This window comes from Pinus tabuliformis, chromosome X, assembly GCF_031772625.1.
Source record: "Pinus tabuliformis cultivar Carrire ecotype Pingquan chromosome X, CPIR1, whole genome shotgun sequence".
NCBI lineage: Eukaryota > Viridiplantae > Streptophyta > Pinopsida > Pinales > Pinaceae > Pinus > Pinus tabuliformis.
Window position 1 is genome coordinate 24,109,672 of NC_142308.1, and position 25,779 is coordinate 24,135,450.

General features: G+C 39.8%; 1 protein-coding gene across 1 annotated transcript in view; it reads left to right on the top strand.

Annotated features, from left to right (window-relative positions):
* The window catches only part of PGR7 (proton gradient regulation 7), a 137,872-nt gene that overhangs the window by 72,501 nt on the left and 39,592 nt on the right, over positions 1–25,779 (top strand). The window contains exon 2 of the mRNA XM_089453306.1: positions 9,727–9,828. Within this exon, the coding sequence (XP_089309432.1) occupies positions 9,727–9,828 (102 nt within the window). The remainder of the gene's footprint in view (positions 1–9,726; positions 9,829–25,779) is intronic.

Below are 25,779 nucleotides of genomic sequence, written 5' to 3' on the forward strand. Positions count from 1 at the left end.
GATACTGGAAAAGGTGGGTGATAATGCCTATCGACTTAGTTTACCACCATATATGCGCATTTACTCAGTTGTAAATTTGGAAAATTTGAAATTCTATGAGCCTTCCATGCTAGATCAGGAAGAGGAACAGGTCCTACCTTTTGTGGAGGACTTGACACCAGACGCTCAGGCAGAGTTGACAGAAGATACAGTTTTGCAGAAGAGGTTCAGAGCTACAAGACAGGAGCAGCATGAGCTTTGGCAGATTGGGTTGAAGGGACAACTTCCAGGCAAAGCTAAATGGTACACTGTAGAGAAGGTGGAGGAAAAATTTCCTCACCTCATCAAGTAAAAGCTTTTGGGGACCAAAAGCCTCCCAAAATGGGGAGGTGTGATTCGAATTGGATCATCATATTGTTTGTCATCCATCTGGATGCATTTGGATTGGAAAAAGTGGAGAAATTAGCGCATGGGACAGTTTTTACCGGTGGGACCTAGTTTGGTGAAACGGGGTTTGAAACCTTCCGGGAGCATTTTGAGGCATCAAACGACGTTTTTGGGGGGTAAAACTTTGTTTCTTAAGTGCCACACCTTTTCATGATATTCTACCCACAGAAAGCTTTCCAACAACGCAAGAATCACGTCAATCGGAGTCCGTATGCAAAAGGTATGCCACTCTGAAGTTGACCTTTTTGTTTTCACACCTATAGTTCAGGAGGATGCCGCGTCAACCCCTATTATTCATGGAAAATGGGCTAGCCACGTGTTTTTGATGTAGAAGACTCTAGAAGAGTTTATTTTGTAACTCTAGTTAAGGGTTGATGTAGTCAAACTTAACCACTAGTAGGCTATCGGGCTGTGTTATGACCGAGCCACTAGGAGGAAGAGGCATTCCATTATTTCGAGAGCATTTTGTTCCATAGTTGAGCAAAGATAGCCAGGAGAGATAGGAGGTAGAGCACACAGAGAGGATCTGTGCGTTGTAGCAGTCCACGGGCCACAGATATTATGTCTTTTGTATTTGCAGCGATATTTCCAGACAAAGAAAGAGAGCGAAGCGACCTCACCTTCCAGCTGGGTTTTCTCTCAAAAGAGTTTCCTAGAGAGCATATCTTGTGTCTTATTTGTGTGTGAGCTTATTTTATCGTTCTCTTCTTTTCTGCATAATTTACTTTTACATGCATGCACTAATTGCAATAAGATCTATAGATCTAGAAATTAAATAAAACTGTAATAGTGTCGAATCTCAGGTTTTTAATATAATATTATCTGATCTGTTGTGACGAACTATCTAGTGGAATATCCACGACAGTTTACGAATCTTAATAGGGCCTCTAGATAACCCTCCCATATCTAACCATGATAACTTGTTTACAAACCCTAAGCTATAAAGACATTTGAAGATGATGCTTGTCAGAAGTGCTTTGGTTCCTTTTGCGTTAAATATGTCCGACTTTGATACTTTTATGTTTACTTTACCTGAGATGATGGTCTCACTTGATTTTGAGGGTATGTTTCAAATGTTTTCTCTTGGGTATAGTTGCCATCCCTTGAGGGATTGATTGACTTCTCCAACACTTCAGAAAAGATGTCCAATCCTGCTTGATGACCCTTCAGGGTACCATAGCTAGGACATTGACCACTTTGAGAAGACTATTGACCTTGGGATATATCCAACATTGATGATGATATTCTCCTCTCCCTCTAGAGTCTGAAATGATGCTCACTGGCCAGGACTTTGCCTAGAAAGAAGATGTACCCTAGAGACCATAGGATGCCCCCACGTTGGCATTGCACCTTCTTGATGGAAGTAGCCCTGTTCTTGGATCAGTTTGACGATGATGATGACTAGAGATCCATCAAGAAGGGATGGTACACCTTTCTGGATGATGATGTCATGCCTTAGCCTTTTGACATCACCATCATGAGGCCTGTTACCGCTCCAACTAGTAGGGGTCCTAAAAGGGGATCCTTGAAGGGCTACTACTAGGCTAAGGGCAACAAATGGAACAATAAACCCACTGTCACCTCAACTAAGGCTCCTTGCTCTTTATGGAGTTTCACCGATGGGAGGAGACCCGTTATGATGAGGATCGCTAAATGGATAGACCAATGATAAGGTGAGGGGTGATCCTAGAAGCCTATTCACAAGAGAGGCTCAAATATGTGGCTTGCTTGCTTTGGAGTCAAGGTTTAAAGCTCACAAAGAAGGGATTAAGGGGAATTTCAAGGTTTGGGTTCAGGGTATGTATCTTATAATGGAGGTTCCTAGGCCTTGAAATTCTTGTAAAAGCTTAGATTCCCAGTGATCCTTGAAGAATTACCTTTAATAGTGTATGGGACCACACGAGACGAAGTGGACCCGAGGGGTTGGTCAAGGGGGTAGGGTTTAGCAACCAATGATATGCTTGGCCTATTCCAGAGGGGGAAAGGGACCAAAGAATTTTTCTTAATGCAAGACAATGTGAGGGTCCCAATGAGGCTTCTAGCCTAAGGAAACCAAGGGCAAGATTCAATCTCGAGGCTAGGGCTTGAGATATCTCAAAATCCCACCGTCGAAATTTCTTCAAAATTGGAGGGTACCTAGGAGACACACTAGCGCAACAAGGGCCAAGAGATCAAACCTTTTTGATGGGTGGTTTGCAAGATAAATGATGCCCTAGGAGACCTAATGGGCTAGGCCTAGAAAAGGAGAGGGAGTTGGATGAGAAAGGTTTAAGATGATCACCTTTGGGTGGACCAGTGCCTAATCCTTTGGGGAGAAATGGAGTCAGGTAGAATTATGACTATGGACCTTTGAATTTTCTAGGTCAAGGAGGCCTCAAAGACAACTTCGCTTGGCACTAGGGCAGCAACAAAAACAACTTCAAAGACTTTATACTTCGTTTGGCAAGATAAATTTCTTATCAAGATGAATTTCAGTAATGAAACATCCTTAGGAACATTCATTCATTATACATGGCCCATACATGAAACATTCACTATCCAAAAACAAAATTTCCACAACTTCGCATAAGAGATGCAACAAATAAGCCCTAGTATAGCGAAATCCCAACAACAATGTATGTGACAAAATTAGAAAGAAAGAATAACATTAAAATGTACTTACATGTATAAGAATATATCCAACCATCCAAAAACTTGCCATCAAGAAGCTCCAAGACATGAAAATTATCCAAACATCAAAATTCATTCCATGCTCCAAAAATCCGTACTCCAAGAAGGATAGCGAAAATATCGAAAGAGATACAAGTTCCAAATCCAAGTGACGATGATAAAATGAATCCTCATCACTTCTTTTTATACACTTCTAATGAGTTCGATTTAACTACTTGGGCCTACATTAGCCCCTATCATAAAATAATGTGCATAACAAGTAATCTTTTGGTGACAATCCCACCAAACTAGCTCATAAACAAAAGAATAAGCCTCTCAAGAGGTCGAATGATCAATAATACATGTCGTTGGGCCTTCTAAGAAGCCCGATGAAGTCCATAAGCGACACAATGATGAATAGGACTCCCAAAAGTAGTGGACAATGGGTTGGCCCCTTGTTCTCCAAATAATAAACCTGTGGTGGTCCCAATGGCTGTGAGGGCACACAAGTAACCTCATGGGTCTCCAAGTAGATCGAAGATCCCGGTAGACCATCCGTAAGGGATCAAATGATGGTATAAGTGATGCCACATCAACATACAAGTCCTGGGTCATCTGCCAAGTGCATGGTACAACTATGGGGCCAACTGGGCATGGTGAACCAGGTGCATCTTCCTCATCCAATAGGTGAATCTCGAGCAATCTTTGAACATCTCTGGGGATCCATGGAGTGTTGTCTACTGCTGTGGAGGCCCATGGCTCTCTACACACACCCTACATGTGCCAATGTAGCTCTCTGGAGGGTTAGGACCCCGTATAGGGAGACCAAACCCAAAATGGAGACCATCTGCAATCCTGCATAAGATCCAATGCGTCCCCTAGCCTTCCAGTACAACAAGTCATTTAAGGAAATCGAGTTAAAGAGCTTACAAACCATGGACAATAGGTGGGCACTTCATAATGGCATGCCCTTCCATAGTGGGCTTTGGCATGTGCTAATGTCTCCAAGCTCCAAATGGAGTTAACCAGGTACCCTATTCTAGCTTTAAAGGAGATAGTATGTCTAAGGTACATCCTTCAAAGGGTGGTGGCATGTGATAAAGAGATGAATGGAGTAGGGAGTGAAAGGGGCAACCCTGGGCCACATGTTGGGGTATAAGGGTAGCTAATAAAAGGGAAGCCCACACTTGGGTATATAATGTATAGGAGGGAGCAATCGTGGTACATGAAGTGCCCCAACCTTGATTTTTCCACCCTTCTTTATATGCCTTTTTCCTTTTATGATTTTTCTTTGATTAACTGCTCGGGTTTCAAGGGATAAGAGCATGATGTGTAAGGTATAGCAGTGGATACCCCCTTTAAAGGTAGGGTGGTTCATTGTCCACCAGGGATTGGGACAATCATGGGTTCCTAAGTGATAAAGGAGGCTCATTTTGGGCCTATAGGAACTAGGGCGATGGCCATAATAATGGGGTAGAGCCAGTGTTACTTGGGAGCGGGAGCGGAAGCGGGGAGCGGGAGCGGAAGCGGGAGCGGGAGCGACCATTTTCAGAAGCTCCCGGTTTGGGAGCGAATCCCGGAGCGATTTTTTAAAAATATATATATTTTTTATATTTTTTAATTTTTGATACATATATGTCAACAAAAACATGTAGAATGATGAATTAGATATAAAAAACATAAAAAAGCATAGATTGAACCATATAACAACAATCATCTAGAAGTTATAATCTTCATCAACCACGTCCGCAAGTTAGTAACATAGTAACATACACCATATTGAGTCTCATGATTCATCAATCTTAAAGTTTCAAGCTTTCAAAATTCAATATATAACATTTATCATCATTGATCACCAAAGTTGTACTTGTAAGCTAAGTGTAACCATTACAACAAATAATATCTAACATGAAATGAAATGTTATAAAATGAAACGAAATGAAACAACTTTCAACTTTCATGAAGCATCATATTCATAATTCATTACTAATGAGTTATAATTGCCAACTTCAAACTTAAATTGTCATATATTGTTTAAAAAAATATCATAATAAATATGAAAGAGTCAATAGTTATAAAAGCTACTAGAAACTAGAGAAGAGAAGTAAATCTATTATCTATTTCTTATGCTTGGGCCTCTTGCCACCACGAGAAATGTCTAATTTTTTAGTCTTGTTGCAAAATCAGGATCTTTGTTATTAATATCACCCTCCAAGCATTAATATCCAGAGGTATCTTTGTCATTACCTTTGTATCTGTATAGGGATCTTTGTCATTAATATCACCCTCTAAGCATTAACATAAGATAGAAAAAGCATAGCATGTCAAGTCAAGATTTTGTTTGAGTGATGCGTACATTTTTAGAAGGGTCATGATAGAGGAGTTCGACAACCAATGTCACTAACATCAAGGTACATAGAGGGATTGGTACTCTTGATTAAATATGAGTTCCATACCCTAATACATGACAAAATTCAATGGAAACATTGCAATCCCCCAATCCTGAAATCCTGAAAAACTGATAAGTCTGCTGGATTTTGAATGAAATCTAAAATTCTACTTTCTCCATATGAAATCCAATGAGGACGAAACCACTCTCAAACATCCTGAGTCATTTCATGGTAATGTTAAAAATTTAAGTAAAAGGATGAAAATGAAAATTAAAGAAAATGTCACTTTTACTTTAAGAATTTAACATTACCATGAATAGCATATCAATACTAGGGCCTAGACTTGATCATTAAGTTGCCCCACTCAAAAACTATTTGTTTCTTTAAAAAAAAATTGCATTTCGAACATTACTACAAAAAAAAAAATGCAAAAAAGGCAAAACGCTCCCGAAAACGCTCCCGAAAAGGCAGGGAGCGAATTTTTTTTTAGGGAGCGCGCTCCCGACCCGCTCCCGCCCGGAGCGCGGATCGGGAGCGGGAGCGAGGGGGGGGGGGGCGCTCCCCCGCAACACTGGGTAGAGCTCATGTATTGTCTTTTGCCCACATGCTAAATGTGTTTGTCCTGACCATATTTTGCATTTGTGATACATTTTCGTGTTGAATGTGGCCAATTATGCTTTTACTTTTTGTTTCAGCTGCATCAACCTCCGGGGTATCATTCCAAGCCCGACCCAAGGTGTGGGCAAGGGGAGGGGGAAGGCTAACCCTATGTGGACCCAGGTGGGAGACATGATGAATGGGGTTATAATGAGCGGAAGGGGAGTGATATGTGTGGATGAGGGAGAGGGACCACACAACCAAAATCAGGGTTTCACATGTAATACCTTCCCTAAACTCCAAAGGTTAGTGAAAGAGATCACATGAGATTAAAGTCCAAGGTTAACATCAAAAGGAGGTTAACATTAAGAACACAAACCTAGCCCACTCTTTCCGCTGAATCCCCCCACTAATCCATGCCCAAAAGTATCCATGATAAGCAAACTACAATACTCAATTACCAAATGACAAGGCATACCTTTAGGTTTGGGAGACCCACCTTCAAACATAGGATCATGACAGATGGGTGAGGGACCACATGGTTGGCTCAGGTGGCGGAGAAATGGCCCAATGAGCTAGTTGGTGACCGCAAGGGGCTGTTGACTGTCGGCTGAGGACCATATTGGAGAAATTTTTTCTCCTAGGGATATTACCCACAAAATGGTGGGTAACAAGGCCTAGAGTGATGATGTGGGCTTGATTGATGACCACGTGATGATGAGGGTGGTTTTGCTTGATGATGTACACTTGTTGACAAGGAGATAGTTTTGAGTTGAGGAGCACTCTTTGGCCCATCCCTAACACCTTTTTGATGGAGATCTTCCCCATTGGAGGATGACATCACCCTTGGAGGACCCTCTTCTCATGCATGTGGGCCAAAATGAGGATTTTTGTTATGTTTATTCATTGAGATAGCTATCTTTTAGGTTGGCCTGCAACCTACTTAACTTGTAAACACTTAAAATATTAATTTTAGGGCTAGTAGTCTAATTTTTCCCTAAATAGACTTGGTTGCCCTCATATAATTGGAGGAAAGTCAATTTAGGAGGATCATTGTCACAGATACTCATTATTTTTCATTGGAGAGAGTGCGCCCTAGTTCTTTTATCTCTTGGACACAACGAAGCACCAAGGTAGTAAATTGTCTTGGGGAGATATTATTGCTTGGAGGGATTTTCTCTTGGATTGATGAAGTGATGCTATGGTGAATTGTGCTATTTTATTGTGAGTATCTTCTTCCATTTTGCAAATGTTGTAGAATTAGGGTTTCTATGAAGTTTTCATGATATGTTGAATATATGGCTCTAAAATCTCCTTTGCAAGATTTGTCACCAAGTATCCATCAAGGAAACTTAGAATAGCATTCCTTGACCTTAAATTTCCAATTGATTGAAAGCTGTTAGGGTTTGATTGAGAGGTTTTCCTCTCTCTTGCTCCAATCAAGGTCTTCCACCTTTGACCTTGCCCTTTTGACTCTATACCCATAATTTGATAAAGGCATTAGTCTTGTGTGTCAATCTTTGAAAATTATATATTTTTTTCTTTTTATGGTAAACTAGGGTTAGGTAATGGCAAAATATGCATTAAATAACATAAAATACCTTAAACATTATAGTCCTAGGGTTAGGATTTGCATCTTTTAATTTGGAAAAGGAAAATGATCATTTTATGAATTTTTCAGCCACTTTTTTACGACTGACGTATAGGCTTTAGTAGCTGTTGCATTTTCAGCCAATAAAAAATTTATGTACTCTTTTACTTAGATTACTCTTCAAATAGCCTTTGATTTTTTATTGTTTATCATTAATTGTGGGCTATTTTTGCTATTGCTATCATAAATTTTGCATGCTGTAAATTGTCTTTATTCAAATCCCTTATTTGTTAATAGCAATCTTTAACTTTAAGGTAGCATGTGTTTGGAATCTATTTAAGTATCTCCATGACTTATCTTATCCCTCTAGACTTAGCCATAGGTTCTTTGAACTCACTCTCTCATATCACTTGGTGCCCTACTTTATTGAATATTATTCTAGGGTGTCTATTTAGCAGAGTCCTTTGATGTTACTTAATTCTTGGGTTACTTAATCTATATGAGATCTTCTAGGGAAGCCTCCCTTGTGGAGATAACATCCATCCACAGAACAACAGGGGAATAACTACAAAGTGACAGTGGGGGTTGATCACATTGTTTCCCTTAACATAGAGTGCCTAGTAAGGCTTTGCACTAGGTTGGTAGATTTTGCGGTAATAGGTCCCATTAGATTGTGGGATATGTTGCTCAACTTCCACTCAAAGTTGGTGTCTACCAACCTAGAATTGGCCAAAGGGGATTTTGAGGATGTGCATCCAATGGCAAAGCATTTATGGAGGTCTAAGAATGAGGTCATCCCTCAACTCGAAGAAGTGCTCAGTACAAAAGGCCAGCTAGGATTGAACTCGACTGATGAGGTGACCCCAGTGGCCTAGATGTAATGGCTGTAAATGTCCTCTATGGTGTTCTCATCCAACTCTTTCCAGGTTGCGAGGAGATGTTTAGGGGCATCTAAAGAATAATTGAACGGGAAGGTGGGGTAGTCCATTAAGATACCTATTAATTGTAGTAGACTCATGACCTCCTAAAACCAGTAGTGAGCCCAGCCATGGGGGCTGGACAAGGCAATGGCCTGTGATGAATAGTATAGTAGGTAAGGATATCGGTCCCTACCCATGGCCAAATCAGCAAAGCTCCAAACATGATGCAAACATGAAACTAGGCTCAAATTAGTTTTCAGTTCGAATGGGTGGCCTGGAAACTCTGACAATATGATAGGTTGGGGAATCATTGGCTTTCTTTTGATAGTATGCAAAGCATTAGTACTTGAACTCTCTTCATCTTGGCCCAGTCAGAATCAAGCAGATTAGGCCCCCAGGGCCGAAACCTCTAAACCATATAAAATTGTGGGCTTGATAATGGTGTCCATCCATCTTGGACAATGTGTCCTGAAAATGGTTCTGAAAAAGACTGTCTATCAAAAAGAGTGAGAGAGCTACAACCCTTGTTGATCTACGTCTGGAGTGCTTTCCTCAAACTAAAAAGAGGCCCTGATAATTGAAACCCCAAATACCTGTACGCTGTGGTGATCTTGATCTCCTCCCCTCAAAAGTAGAATTGGAACAAATCAATATACTGATAAATCATAAGAGTATGACAATCTGCAAACCAAAGGACATAAGTAAATAATCAAATGTGAGATTCAGTTGAGGAGCATATTTGGAGCATCGAATAAGCAGAACTCTGAATCGTTACACATTTTAACATCTCTTACATGATACCAACAAAGTCTTGTATGTCATTTAGTTTTCCCATTGACCACACATGGGTTTGAAATTTGCCATAGGATGGTGATACCGTCAGAAAATGTGGGTGTTCATTTCCTTCCTATACATTAATATATCATCTTTGCATATGCTTCCACATTTTCTTAGTGTAGTCATTTCCTCACAATTGTGCTTCTCAATTATCTCTCTTGGGAAACATCTGTGATGAGTAGTGTTGAAGTTTGTTCAAAGGTAGGTATCTTACAATAAAATTACATGCTAGCTTTTCTATCTACAAATATATTTTCCTGTGAAAAATACTTTATTTCCATTTTATTTACTGAACTTTGTGATTGTCTCTGAATAGAGGCTGCAATCAATATGGGCTAGGAGATTTGGTGAAGTAAATGAAGATCATTTATATGTAATAGCTGTGGAAAAAATGCTTCAATCACAAGGCTTGGGCAAGGTAAGATAAATATCAAATTTGACTATGCTGTATGTCATGTTGTATTTCTTCCACTGTTTTGCGAGAAATTCCAATTTTCTTTATTTCTGTTTTGCGAAACATTATAATATTTATACTAGTAGTGAACCTAGTTTTGAAAACAATAAATACAAGTTTGTGTGGAAGTAAGTAAAATGTAATTGTACTTCAAGTGAAATTAGATTTCTACTTATTTGGCAATTCTTATGTTTTTGTGTAATGAGCCAAATAGTTCATTATGGGAAACACGTGCCTGTCCAATCACAGATGACAAATCTTTATCCTTAGAGGGGATGATAGACACATTGACCAGCCTTACCTCTACAAAGCACAAGCCCATGTCCACCTCTAGTTGGAAGCCTTTATTGGTTCCTACATTCCCCTACTATCTCAACTATAGTCGGGAACTATTTTCTTAGTTAAAAGGGCCCTATAATCTCATCCCGTCTCTATCCTTTCTAGCCAAGGTTGGAAGATTGGCTGGGCTAAAGAAAGAAAGTTCATTAACTGGTGTAAAAGAAGTTAGGAAACTAAGTAATAAGCTAATTGTTATATAACCAGTCACTTTTGCAAATGGTTGAGGTATATTTATATTGTTAAAATACGTCATCAAATAGTCATGTCTATCAATAACTGTTATTATTCTTATTATTTCTCAAATGAAATGCTTCCTTTAACTATTAAAGTGATCAAAATATTTACTATAGGGAACTTTGTAAAAAAAGTTGGCTGCATAAGCAGCTGCCACAAACTAGTAGCACCCAGAACCTAGGAAATGAAAAAGACTAGAGCCGAGTGCAAGTGTTCTGGGTCAGCTGGACACACAATCCAACCATAAACATAACATATGCTAAGCTGCAGAGGGGATCATGCCCTCACTGCGAGGCAGGTCACCACTGCCCTTGGGGGTGGCTTTCTATTAGTGTTTTTATACTGTTGATATTTATCCTATATATACCTTCTTTACGTGAGTCCCACTTGTGATGTTGACAATTTCTATTGCTATTAACATACCAGTAACCATCGTTCTTTTGTGCATAATTAAGGTGTCAATTTCTCAATGTCACTTGTTCTTACAAGTGAAATTTTCACGCAAATTCATCATTGAATAGTTGTAGCAAGTTATTAGTTTACTAACTTTGTAAAGGTATTATTCTATCTGTAGGAGTTTCCTCTTTCTAGTAGATATGTCTGAGTTACGGTCATTCCAAAGGCATTTTCTATAACAAGGGAATGGTAAGAGGAGATATTCGAGTACTCAAGTGTGTGAATGTTATGCCATTATAAGATGAGATAATTTTATTAATGTCCACCAAAGGACAACAAAAGTAGGTCACTGGGACTAAAGGGTACATCCAATGTGAATAGAATGTGGGAGTGCAAAAGCAGCTTCTATATAATGAGAGAAAGAAAGATACAAGAAAACTGAAAGTACATTCTAGGTAAATATCTGGCAAGGCTAAGCACTATGTCTATCTAAGGTGATACAAAGTGAGTGTCCAAGGTAGGAGTTGGACAACTTGATACTAGTCAAGAAGGAGAGAGAGAAATATTTAAAGATGAAGCCAATGAGGTGAAGGTCTCCTGGATTTGTTTACTGATGGTGAGGGGGGTGATGGGGGTCACATTGGCTCATTGTCCAAGTCCTAGGGGGGATGTTGGAGTGAGTAAGCTCAGTTCTCCTACCATTTGAGGTCAAATGAAAGAAACTTTGGATAGATCTCTGATTACTTTGCTAGGCTTGGGAGGTAATCTAATAGGCGAGAGGTAATCTGTCAAGAGTTGAACCTTTTGTCACTATGAGGATGTGTGATCAGATTTATGGTCCCGCACCTTTGAATTGGTGTTAACCATATCGGTGGATCTCCTAAGGGGGAGGCTAAGAGGAGACCCGAGGTCTCACCACTCTATGGTTTGAAGTACTCTAGAACTTAGCTTGTCGCTTGTTGCTCTGATCTGATGGAAGGACATGAAATTATGAGGTGATCCTCTTGGTGTGCCCAAGGTGGGTGGGGGGGGGCGTGTAAGAGCTAAGATCTGTGATTGAAAAGCTCTTAGATGAAAAGAGCTAAGCAACTCTAATCTTGATATTAGAAGAAAGTAGAGAGGGAGCCCTTGGAAAATGAGATGCATCTCTATCTCAGGCTCCTATAGGTGGCACATTTGGTAGGTCCTATTAGAATGTAGGCCATTGTGATTAGTCTCCACTTGGAGCTAATGAGAATTGACTTGGAGCTGTCCTAGAGGGATCCTAAGTGAATGAAACAATGTTTATACATATATGGGGGATGGACATTGATACGATCCCATACCTCCAAAAAGTGCTCTAAGTAAAATGACATCTTCAAGCCCAAGCTCATAGGGGATGAGGTCCAGGTGACTTGAATATATAATTTTTATATGGCGTCTTTGACATCTTGATTCACTATTTGTCTAGGTGGCAAGAGATGGATCAATGCATCTAAGGAGTGCCTAAAGGGGGGAAGGCACTCCAAGGAGATGGTCATCTACTGGAGAAGGGAGGACGCCTCTACAAACCAACCTTGTGAACAACCTATGGAGCAATATAAGGCAAGGGCCTTTGAGGAGCAAAGTGCAAGACAAGGGTACCACTCTCTCCTAGTAGCGGAGTCCCTGAAAGATTTGACCATATGAAGGAAAGAGACCAAGTCAAAAACAACTTTGTGGTTAAATGGTTCGACATCAAACTCGGCCTAAATAATGGATTGTGGAACTGCGCATTTGCGTTTGATGATGTGCCTAAGAAGCAAGGTATGAACTCTCTTCAATCGATCCCAATTTGTATGTAATAAGTTCGATCCCCAAATCTCCGAGCCATATATAATTGCCTCCATGAGGTAGAGTTTGGATGAGATGTCTTGAAATTGACCTTGGAAGCGTTGTCTCTTGATGAGAACTAGGGCTTCATATCCTTCATTGAGCAGAGGTTGGAGAGCTTGTTGCTTACCAAAATCAAGCCTTGTGAACTGGATTCCCAGGTAGGTGTAATTTGTGTTGCTCTCAACCTCTTTCCCCGGAAGTAGAAGTGTAAGTCTATGAAAAAGCACTTTAATGCATTGAAGATCATGACCTTGGTTTTACCTAGGTTTGATTGTTAATCGTCGGAGGTCACAAAAACTAGATAAGGCATCAAGTTACCTCTGTAGGCCCTCAAGGCTAGATGCCAATAAGATCAAATATTGACAAAAAGGGGTAGGGACAGTTCCTGATGAAGGAGACAACCATCTCCTTCTCGGATGTGTTTTTGGAGGAAAGACTTTAGCTCATTAATATAGATCCTGAAAAAAATCGACGAGAGGGGCATCTCTACTTTACCCCAATGGTACTTTGAATGAAGTCGGAAATGTTGGAAAAGTAACTAGGTTCGGTCTTCATAAATATCATTGTACTTGTATCAATATGTACTTCATGTAAAAGCAAAAAGAAGAAAAAGAAATTTTATCATTATTCTTATTTTCTAGTCAAAGCATGTTCTTCGTGCTTGTAGGGTTATTTGATTCAAAGAGAATTTATTCTTGAGTCAAAAGAATGTATTTGAGTCAAAGTCCCATTTTGACTTCTTGGAAGAAAAAGAAGAAAATTTTGTCTGAAGTCCAAAAGATTCAAAAAGTCAATTTTGGCCTCCACAAGACCAAGTCGGTCCTCCTAGACAAGTCGGCCTAGAATAGGCACCTATTTGACCTCCTAGGAAGTGTATAAATACAAGTGAAGTTCTACCTCATTTGGATCAATCATTTCTTCGATTTCTGTGCAAAAAAAGAAAAGGAAGTTCAACGAAAAGTCAAGGAAAAGAGGAGTAAAGTCAAGGAGAAAGAAACCAAAATTTTCTGCCATCTTCTGTTCACACGTGTGAGTTCCTCTGCAGCTGTTACAAGGCCGAGATTTCAGGAAAGCCAAAATTTTAGGGATTGGCCAAAATTTAGACGTTTGACCAACATTGACTTTGGCATGGAAGAAGAAGGATTGAAGGTTTGTTGACTTGGGACATTTGTGAAGATTTTGGTCTTGGTCTTGGGTCTTGGATATCTCACTTTGATCTGATTCTATAAGAAGAGGAATTTTATGGGTTTTCCCCCTTGTGGGGTTTTGGCCCTGGGTTGGAGTATTGAGGAATCTAGGGCATTACATAGATTAGGTTCCTTAGGAGATTTCTCTTAAACTTTGACATTTTCTTGTGATTGCTATTTTCTTCTTATTAGTTCTTCTTTCAATTTATTATGTTTCATTCATCAAAACAAATGCCAAATAAAGAAGCTCACAACAAGGAACACAAGGTGTAGGCACTCAGCTAGGGCCAAACCCCTCCAAGGGGAAAACCCATTCCAATGCTTCCACTAGTAGATTTAAATCAAGATGAGACAATCAAAGACCTTATAGACCTAGACAAAGACCTCCTCCAATCACCAAGTTAGCCCTTCCTTCTAGTAGATGATCCTTGTCAAAGTCTCCAAGTGACAGCTTTCTAGTAGCAACTTCAATCCAGAATTTCAGCCCCCCAACTACAAATTTTCAACCCCCAGCTACAAAATTTCAGACTTGTAATAGATTCAAAATTTTGACCCCATAAATTGCCCATAAACTTCACACTTGTGAGAGATAGATAGCCCAAGAACTCGTTTTAGGTCTTCCCAACTTCTTTCTTCCTTTTCCAGCTACTTTGCTCTCTTTTTCTGCTTCTATTTCTTGTAGATTGAACTTGTTGAGTGAGTGTTCCAAATAGGTCGAATTGCCTCTTATTTATAGCCTTCCAGCTGGGTCGAATAGCCCTAATCCAAGCCGACTTGTTGAGGATAGGGCCGACTTGGTGTGGAGGTGACAAATGATCTTTTTGACTCAAAAATAATTCTTTTTACATGATACAAAAGCCAAAGAAGGGTCTAATAAAAATGACAATGACTCTATTGACTCAAGACAAAACCTAGAAGCCTTCAATGGAGGATTTGACCTAGAAAATGTTGACCCAAGCATGAAACCCATGCTTTAATAAGTCATTTTCTTTTATAATAAAAATTCCTTTTTCTTTCTTTTGACAATTACATTACATCATGACTCAAGTACAATTATGAAGACCAACACTAGTTACATTTTTCAACATGGAGAGCCTAATTTCTTGTGTTCTTTTGTTTCTTTGTGATCTTCATGTACATTTTGGTAATTGCTTGATGAAGAAGAACATAACATAATAATAAAAATCCAACAAACACTCACAAGTAATTATCATGAAAGAGAAATCTACCCTAATTTGCTACCCTATTGATTTCTCAACATGGTATCAGAGCTAAGGTTTATTGGAGGCAGTCTGAAGATCACATCTTGTTGGCACATTTGAAGATACTTCTACTACAGTTACATCTCTTTCTATCAAGCCAAAAGAAGAAGACTTGAAGCAGGAACAATCATTCTCCAGAAGACATTGTTGGAAGCTCTCCTTTGACAAGTAAGTACTCTAAGATCAAAGCTTATTCTCTATGGGATATTTTCTCTTTGTGATGCAAAGATTCCTGAGGCAACAATTCGAATCATTCTGAAACATACATACCTTCATCCGAGTTTGATGTGCACTATTTCTTCAAGCTACCTAAGACATCATTATATCAGCATGCCATGGTGTTATTTCCTTACAACCTGGATTAAGACCTCTCAAACAATATCACAAGAAACAAACATCCGAACTCTTTGGAAAACTACTACAGGCATTACCCAAAATGTTCTATGGCACTATGATTATCTACAAGTTCTGAAATTATAAAGGACGAAGAACATAAATTGCATTTGAAGTATATGAACTCATTCAAGCAAGACAGAAGGCTAGTTCCTATGATATGCGAAGTATCCAAAGCTCTTTAATATATGAAGATCTATTTTGAATTCTGATAAGACATAATCAAATATAATGAACAAAGAAGGCCAAGGCTGTGGTAGATAAGAAGTATCTGATGTTGTAGAATGTAACTAGGTTCGGTCTTCATAATGACTTGTAATTATGAATTTAAGAAGACAGATAATAAAATGTATTTTATAATACTTACATCACGGGTTTCATGAGCAAGAAGTTTTTATTATAGGTCAAAGACTTCTTCTTGATGTCTTTAGGGGTTTGTCATCTTGTCGTAAATATATAATTTAGAGTCATGTATATGAAGTGTTGTTACGCTTGTAAAGAAGTCAAAGTGTCTATGTAAAAGTCCTCCAATCTAGACAAGCACAGTCATCTTATGTCGGCTTCAATATATATATGATGAAGACTTCATGTCGGCTTCGAATGGAGACACACCCTTTGGATAAATATTGGCCTCAATATAAATATATACAAGTGACATGTCGGCTTGCTTATGAGACACTTTGGTTCACAAAGGACAAGTCGACTTAAATATAGGCACCAACCACTATATAAAGGAAGCTCGGGTCATTTCCACTACATAGTTTCGGATCATGCTGAAATTTCGGATCATAACACAGATTAACAATTTCAGCTATATGCCACAGTGAGACAGTTCGGATGCCAGAGTGACAGTGAGACAGTTCTAATGCCACATAAGAACAATTCAGATGTCATAGAAGGACAAAATCCGGATGTCACAGTGAGACAGTCTCGGATGGGTCACAAAAAGACTATTTCGGATGAATAAGGACAGGCTTCTGATGGGTGTCACAGCTACACCATGATGGTAATGCTACATGGTGCTACAAGTTGTTGCAAGGAAGGATGACTGTGTTTTGGTCTGAGAGTGGCAACATAGGTCAAGGGTCTTGGTCTTGGTATTTGTCAATTGGAATCTCCATAAGAAGAATTTGTGCGGGTTTTCCTCTCAAAGAGTGAGAGGTTTTGGCCTTGGCAGAAAGCCAACATCTTGTGTTCTTGTCTCTTTTGTTTTGTTAATTATTTGATGAAGTAAGAAAACACACCCTAATAATAACAAGAGAAGATTGTGCTAATAAGAAAAAGTAAAAAGTACCTCACAAATAGTTATCATCGTGAGAAGAATCTTATTGCCCTAGATTCTTCAACATCCGAGCCCTCTTTGAGACATTTGAACCATCTATGATAATGTCAACATTCACTGTGGATAGATAATTTGATGGAAATAGAAGCTACAAAAAAGCATTCATAATAATGTCAATCGTCTTCATCCGAGTATTCCTACAACAATATAGTCTTATGTAGAGAATCCACATCAATGGCAAAGACAAGAAGCATATTTAACAGATCCGAACCTGTGATAATGACATCCAAATTTTCATGGCATTCAAGTTTTGAAATCTCTGTGGCATCTGAAGTTATATAACCCTGAGGAAAGTTCAAAATTATTTATAGAATGAGACAAAAATTCTAAAGATTGTTCTGTACATTCTAAAGTTAATCTCTAGGCTGAGCCCTAGAGAGGACAATGATTGGATAGTGATTTAGGTCATGAAGAATAGACCTGTAACATTTTGAAATAGTGGAAGGGACCGAAATCATAAAGCTCACCTCAGAAGTACAAGTATGTGAAAGCAATCGAGACATATACTTAAGACAAGGACAAAAGTTAATACATGTCACCTTGCTATGATGAGTAAGATAATCTTTGAAGTTATAGACCAAGATGTAGAGGAGCAGACTTATCAAAGAAGCAGTGTTGTATCTTCCTAAAACAAGGACCATGATATATGGATTTTATCTTTGTAGTACAAATATGTGAAGCAACCACACTACTAAGACTCTTTTCCTATACACAATGGAAGAATGGATATCACCACGAATTCGACTTGTTCGAATTTTTGAAGTATGAGAAGCATAGGACTTTGCATAGACATTTCTGTGGTTTGTATCCTAGGACAAAGGTCTAAGATCTATATTCAACCTTTTGAAGACCATATGAGACCTGGAGTGTGTGGACATAATTGAATGAAGTGTGAACAACCTAGTACCTCTCTCAAAGGCTATAATGGAGAATAGGTAAAGTTATAGTGATGCAAATTTCTTGAAAGATAGTAATGTATCTTAGAAAGGGTTTGTGTAGATATATCATTAGCATTTTGAAGTCTTTCCTTGCATATAAGAACTAGGAATGAGATGAATTCTATATAGAGCTTGCTAATGGTACTTCTAGGGTTTGTGAATATATAGAACTTGCATTTTGAAAGTTGAAAGTTCTTAAAGATTTTTTTGGCATTTAGGGTTTGTGAACCCTAGCAGAGTTTGGATCAGGAAGAACCCTAGAAGCAAAACCCTATCTAATCATCTACACTATTAGAGGTAGATCTAACCCTTGATGTTTAATATGAGAACAAGGTTGGTGAACAGGTCCAAGATTAAGAGGAAGATAATCCTTCTCAAAAGGTGAAGGTAAGTTCTATCTAAAGCTTGACTAGCAGATGAAAGATTTGAAAGAACGTGGCATAGCATGAAGATTGTGAAGGAAGGAGCAGTTTGATGTATGCATCAAAGAAGACAACTAGATGGCAAGAAGTTCACTTACCTCAGATGGATAGAGGGAGCTGTAAAGATCTTGATGGATACGATATTAATTGAGCTTGGAAAAAAGCCTAGAGAAGCTTGTGACCAAAAGAGATGATGATTGATCTAGGGCAATGTCCTTAAGCAAGAAGTTGAAGAGTTTTGATAGCTGATTGTTTCGTTCCAGGAACACTTTAAAATTGACAGTAATGAAGCTGATGTTGGAAATACTGAGAGGTGGGTGAACCAATATTTCTTTCCAACTAGTTAATTTAATCTCTAGAGCATTAAGTTCACATTAATCAGTATCAGATAACAAAAACAATAAACAACACCATTCAACAATGCACAGTAATAAAGACAGTACATACGAGATTTATGTGGAAACCCAATGCGGGATAAAACCACAGAATGTTTTTTATATTTAATTCAGTACATCACTTTAGTGCAATCGCACAAGGAAGCCCCAAACTCCCTGAATACAAATATGGAGATTCGTTTTACCAGCACCAACTGGATGGAGGCTCTGACCCCTAGTAGGCTACGACCTACTATGGTTTATCAGCTACAATTGAAGATATGATTCACCAGCTACAACCGGTTAAGTCTCCAACGGTCATCCCCCACAACAGGCTGCAACTTGCCTCGTAGCACTGCCCTACAACCCTGGATTTGTGATCACTGATCTTCAAGAAAGCATTCGAACCTGGATGCATTTTATCAGCTCCAATTGAAAGGTTGCATCAACACCCTGTACATGCATGGACTTGTCCTAGCACCACCCTACCACCCTGAATGAGACTCCACTCTCCTACCGTGCACCACCTTGCCACCTTGAATTGTTCTCAAGATCCGACCTGAAGGAGACTACACTCTCTTGACATGCACTACCCTTGCCACCCTGATCAACAAGCTGCCACTTGCCTAGACGGCTCCAACCTTCAACTCACATCGACGGACCATGTTTCACAATTCTCAGACTGGATCCACCTTTGCTCTGAATCGATATAAAAGAACTGCAATACAAATTCTGCTACTTCAACCTAGTACATATATCATTGTCAAATTCTAGTAGCCTCACTGCTCAATTTTGCTTTGTCAACAAATAGCTCTACTTTTGCTCAAACTGTACCACAACCTTGGCTGTCAATCTTGACACTGTCACTTTATGACAACCACTGTTTCCCTCAATACAAACACTGCAATGCTCACGAATGAATATGCAATAGGAAGCTTATGGATTAGTTGTCAAAACCCACTGTGCCAAGCTGCTTTTGACCTTGCGCTATTGTACCGATGCCGAAGGATGTATATATATGATGCTGACACTGATGTCTGATAATGGCTCGCTCCTAGATGCCATAGTTTAGCTCTATGACCTTCGTGAAATTGTCTCAAGCTTTGCCCAAAGAGGCTTACTGGCATATGTCTTGTCGCTGCTTAGGTATGGCTATGAAACACCTTCTTATGTTAGTTTACTAGCACAAAGACATCAAGATAATCATATTAAAGTATTCTACGAATTTTCCCAGTGCCTTCCAATAACTATATATGAGATCATATATCAACGAAGTAAATGATTTGGACTTATACAGGAACACAATAGAATATAGATATAAACATAAACACAGACATGCAACAGAAATAAAACTTCATTTCATTAATATCAAAGAACTAAAATATGCTTACATACAAAATGGAAATAAACTAGCTCGGATGATGGTAGCTTATCTCTGAGAAGATATGTGGTGGCTACATGCCTCTGAACTGTGTTACAATGAGGCTCAAGGGCCTTTTTATTATTGAACAACAAAAGGAAACCCTAAACAACCAAAACCCTAACCCTAGGAGATGGAACGCCAAGAGTTTGTGGGCCCTGTTGGGGTTAGTTTGGCAGCCAACTTCCCGAGGTCGTAACTTGGTCATATGATCTCCGTTTGGCGTGTACGATACCTCGTTGGAAAGATCTCTCAGAGTACTACGTAGAACTAAAAAAACACTGTTTAGGGGATGAAAACAACTCCGAAAGTTCAGGACTCGAAAAAAATCTAAAAATAGTAAATGTTGCTATAATCAAGGAAACTGATGAAACCGACTGGAGGTCTAGGTGGAATAGGCGAGTGGCCACCAATATCCACTTGGATCAGTTCTCCCCCCTTAGGAAGCAATGGTCCCCATTGTGTTCAAAGCCTCCATGAGGTGAGAAAATTTATGTTGAAATTGGTCCTTGGTGAACCACTTGCCCTGGTGAAGGAGCTGGCCTGCTTTGACAACTCGATATCGCTGGATCCTCTGTTGGCGAGTGTTCTTGATTTGTGTGTGCATGATCTTGTCATATGATCTCCGTTTGGCGCGTACGATACCTCGTTGGAAAGATCTCCTAGAGTACTACAGGATTCCTACTAGCTTGTTGCAAAACTAAAACAACACTGTTTAGGGGATGAAAACAACTCCGAAAGTTCAGGACCTGAAAAACTTCTAAAAATAATAAATGCTGCTATAATCAAGGAAACTGATGAAACCAATTGGAGGTGTAGGTGGAATAGACAAGTGGCCATTAATATCCACCTGGATTAGTTCTCCCCCCTTAGGAAGCAATGGTCCCCATTGCGTTCAGAGCCTCCATGAGGTGAGGAAATTTATGTTGAACCTGGTCCTTGGTGAACCACTTGCCCTGGTGAAGGAGTTGGCCCGCTTTGACAACTCAATATCGCTGGATCCTCTACTGGTGAGTGTTCTTGATTTGTGTGTGCATGATCTTGTCAGTTGTGGCCTGTTCGATGCAGCTTGGGTTGAGCTCTGTTGATGTCAGCTGCTCAGCAATGTCGGATGTGTCCAACAATGGGGGAAAGTATGGTCGCAGCCGATCCACATTGAATATTGGGTGCAAGCTAAGGAATGGTGGAATGTTGAGCTCGAAGGCATTGTCCCCTACAACCTTGGTGATGGTGTAGACCCATATCGGAGCGGGAAAAGCTTGCAGTGGTGCCCAACGAGGCACTCCTTCTACATGTGTAACCAAACTTTGTCGCCCACCTGGAACTTGTGTGGCACCCAGCATGACGTTGCTTGTACTTAGCATTGGCTGTGTCCAATATGTCATGGACCTGCTGGCGGATGTGCTGAATGTGCTTAATGAAGTTGTTAGCCCTGTCAAATTCAGACTGGACTTGAACCGAATCTAACTGAGTAGCTTCAAATGGTATGGCCAGATCAATGGGACAAAGTGGCTGAAATCCCAACCCCACATGAAAGGGGTTGTGGCCAATTGAGCTATGGAGAGCTTTGTTGTAGCTGTGTTAGACATGGGGGAGGCTTTTACTCCATGTGCGTGGATGCTTCGGTCCTGTTGATGACCTCTGTTTGGCCATCTTTTTGGGGGTGGAAGGGTTGGACTTAGTGAGCTTGGTATCTAGCATTTAATAACATAAAACATCTTGAACTTCATGCTCCTTGGGTTAGACATTGCATCTATTGTATTGAAAAAGCAAAATATCATTTTATTGTGCGATTTTTGGCCATCTTTTTGTAGGAATTTACAGGGTAAGTTCCACAGAAAGAATACCAAAAGGACACCGCTCACAACCAGATCTCAAATCAATACACCAGTATTTTTGACGTGGTTAAAACCCTCAGAGTGCAAGGAGGGAAACAGTCCACGGCCTGTCCCAACGTGGGTACTACAGGCAATTTATTAATCAAAGAATGAAAATTTACATAAGCTTCTCTCATGCACGGATTTCCCGAACAATGACCCTCCATGCGCTTTAAATAGAACTCATGGACCAATCGGGTGTCAAGCCACGGATCAAGTGTCGGTAATACCGAGGTGAGAGTGAACCGTCGGATCACTACATATCGTGACCGTCGGATTGTAAGTTACAAAATGTACAACGGTAAAGAAACACACTTTACCTAACTCTAACCTAACTCTATACTAGACCAAGTTGAACTTAACTATATCCTATGTGTCGGAATATCCTAACATCCCCCCTTAAGAACAACTTGGGATAGGATTGAAGGATTTACAAATATGACACAATAGGAGAAGGAAGGAGGCACTAGAGCCTATCCCCCCTTAGTGACAACTTCCTGAACTCCAAGCATATATCGAAGTTTAGTGAACTTCGCCTCTGTGAGAGCCTTTGTGAAGATGTCTGCAACCTGATCATCTGTTGGACAATATTGCACTTCAAGAACATGGTCATGAATGAGCTTTCTGATGAAGTGCATGTGTAGTTCAATGTGTTTGCTGCGCTGATGCTGGACTGGATCTTTGCATAGCTGAATGGCACTTTGATTATCACACCAAAGTGTGGTTGGATGCTGCTGCTCAAAGCCAAACTCTGATAGGATCTGACGAAGCCACAAGGCTTCCTTACTAGCTTCCACGGCACCACGATACTCTGCTTCTGCTGACGAAAGAGAAATGGCAGCCTGTTTCTTACAAGCCCATGTAATAGGTCCTGAACCAAGAGTGAAGACATAACCGGCAGTAGACTTCCGATCATCATGGTCACCAGCCCAATCAGAATCAGTGAAACCAACTAACAGAGGAGCTGCTTTGGCACTGTAATGAATCCCAAACTGTATTGTACCTCGAACATAACGAAGTATTCTTTTAGCTGCTTTCCAATGACTTTCACGGGGGTTTTGCATAAAACGAGCAACAAGGCCAACAACAAAGGAAAGATCAGGACGAGTATGGGTTAAATACAAGAGTTTTCCGACAAGTTGACGGTATAAGGTAGCATCAACTTCAGGAGAAGTACAAGAGACTGAAAGTTTGACTCCAGACTGAAAGGGAGAAGGGGCTGGCTTACAGTCTTCCATGTGAAAATGACGAAGAATATCACAAGCATACTTGGACTGGGAAAGGAAAATACCCTCTTGGGATTGCAAGACTTGAAGACCGAGAAAATAGTGTAAGTGTCCTAAGTCTGTCATTTCAAATTTCTTTTTAAGGCTGGACTTCACATGGTTTATAAGGTTGGGATCACTACCAGTAAGAATAAGATCATCAACATAAAGAACAAGGATGATAAGAGAGTTGCCCACTTTCTTGGTGTAGACAGTATTGTCAGAATGACACCTAGAAAAGCCAGATTCTAAAAGAAAGCTATCCATTTTGGCATACCAAGCCCGAGGAGCTTGCTTGAGGCCATAAAGGGATTTCTTAAGTCGACAAACAAGGCTGGAGTCTGTTTGTATGAAGCCAATGGGTTGTTCCATATAGATTTCTTCCTGCAAGTCCCCATGCAAGAAGGCAGATTTAACATCCATCTGATGGACTTCCCATTTTAAAGAGGCAGCAAGGGAAAGAACAAGGCGGATAGAGTTCATTTTGGCAACAGGGGAGAAGGTTTCAGTGTAGTCAATGCCTTCAACCTGTGAAAAGCCCTTAGCAACGAGACGAGCTTTATGTTTATCAACTTTCCCATCTGGTCCATACTTGGTTCTGTAAACCCATTTACATCTAACAAGTTTGCGTCCCTTTGGTAGAGGAACAAGATCCCATGTATCATTTGTCATCAATGAATGATATTCTTCATTCATAGCTGCTTCCCAATGTGGATGGCCTGAAGCTTCTGCAAAAGTGTCAGGATCATGATTTACTGGAGCTTGAGCCAGTAAAGAAGAGGCTCTTTCAAACTGAGAACGTGTACGTCGCTGATCTGTAGGATCACCGGCAAGATCACCTGCTGCATCCCGAGTAGCACGGACCCATCTTGGAAGTTGAGGATCCTGAGAAGGTGGGGGAGGATTATCATCCTCGCTTTCATCATCTGAAGAAGAAATGTTTTCAAAGATAGAAGAGATAGGAAGAGGTGGCACATCCGCCGGACTAGGCTCGCAGGCCGATTTATTTTCATCAAATTTTACATCTCTTCTAATGATAACATTTTTGGACTTAAATGGAATAAGTCTATAACCTTTTACATCTTCAGAATATCCAACAAAAGTACATTTCTCACTCTTAGGTTCTAAAGCTTTATGCTTTTCATCTGGAATATGGGCCCATGCTTCACTTCCAAACACACGAAAGTGACTTACATCTGGTTTAATGGAACTCCAAGCTTCTTCTGGAGTGATATTCTCTAGAACCTTAGTAGGAGTGCGATTGATTATATAATTTGCACAATTAATTGCTTCGGCCCAAAAACTAAGACTGAGTCCTTTAGATTGCAGCATACAATTAGCCATTTCCTTTAAGGTGCGATTTTTCCTTTCAGCTACACCATTTTGTTGTGGAGTGTATGGAACAGTATGTTGCATTTGAATTCCATTTTCGGTGCAAAAGTTGATGAATGTGTTTTTAACATATTCTCCACCATTATCAGTTCTTAGCTTAAGAATTTGATGTCCAGATTGTTTTTCAACAAAGGCTTTGAAGGCCAAAAAGGTGTTAAATACTTCGCTCTTGAGTTTTAAGAAGTATACCCAAGTGCGTCTGGAGAAATCATCAATGAAAGTTAAGAAGTACTTGCAGCCAGAGAATGAAGCAACAGGAAGAGGACCACATAAATCACTGTGCACAAGCTGTAAAGGGGCTGAGGCGTGCCAAGAGGCACGTTTGTCAAAACTGTCCCGATGATGTTTTCCGAGTACACATCCGGAACAAACACCATCTCTGCAAGATACCATAGGAAGACCTGTCACCATATTTTCTTTACATAGATGCTGAAGGGAGCGATAGTTTAAGTGACCAAATCGCTCATGCCAAAGTTTGCTCACTTCATCATTATGAGCAACAAATACTGAGGGAAGATTTGATGACCCAAAGTTGTGAAACTTATACAACCTTTTGGAATCATCAGCAAGACCAGTAGCTAGAATCTGTTTAGGATCTTTTAGATCCTTGATTACAACATCATGAGGTGAAAATTCAACAATTTTACCTTCACCTGAATGAGTTATCTGATAGACAGATAGAAGGTTGCAGGATAAGGTTGGAACACATAATACATCATTAAACTGACCATTGTCTAGATGAACAGTTCCAGTCCCTACAACATTAAGAGATCTATCATCACCAATATATATATTTTTGGTGTTACAATCATTTAAAGAAGAAAACATGGCTTGGTTTTTGGCCATGTGACAAGAGGCTCCAGAATCAATGAGCCACTCATGAGAATGAGAAGAAGAAGAAGATACATTTAATGCATAACCAGACTGAGATGATTGACAATGACATGCAGAAAGTGCCATTCCGGAAGTTGAAGTTGAAGTAGGCTCCACATGGATGTTATGTTTCTTCATTGCGGCTTCCAAGGCTTCCATCTTCTTAAAGCATTTAGATTCTAAGTGGCCATCTCGATTACAAAAGTTACAATGTCTATCAGTCTTCTTCCATTTGTTTTTATTGGTCTTATCATTTTGCTGAAATGATCTTTCATTTTGAGGCTGAGATGGTTTAGGACCATTCTTTTGAGGATATGACTTCTTAGGATTCTTTGAATTTGGTTGCT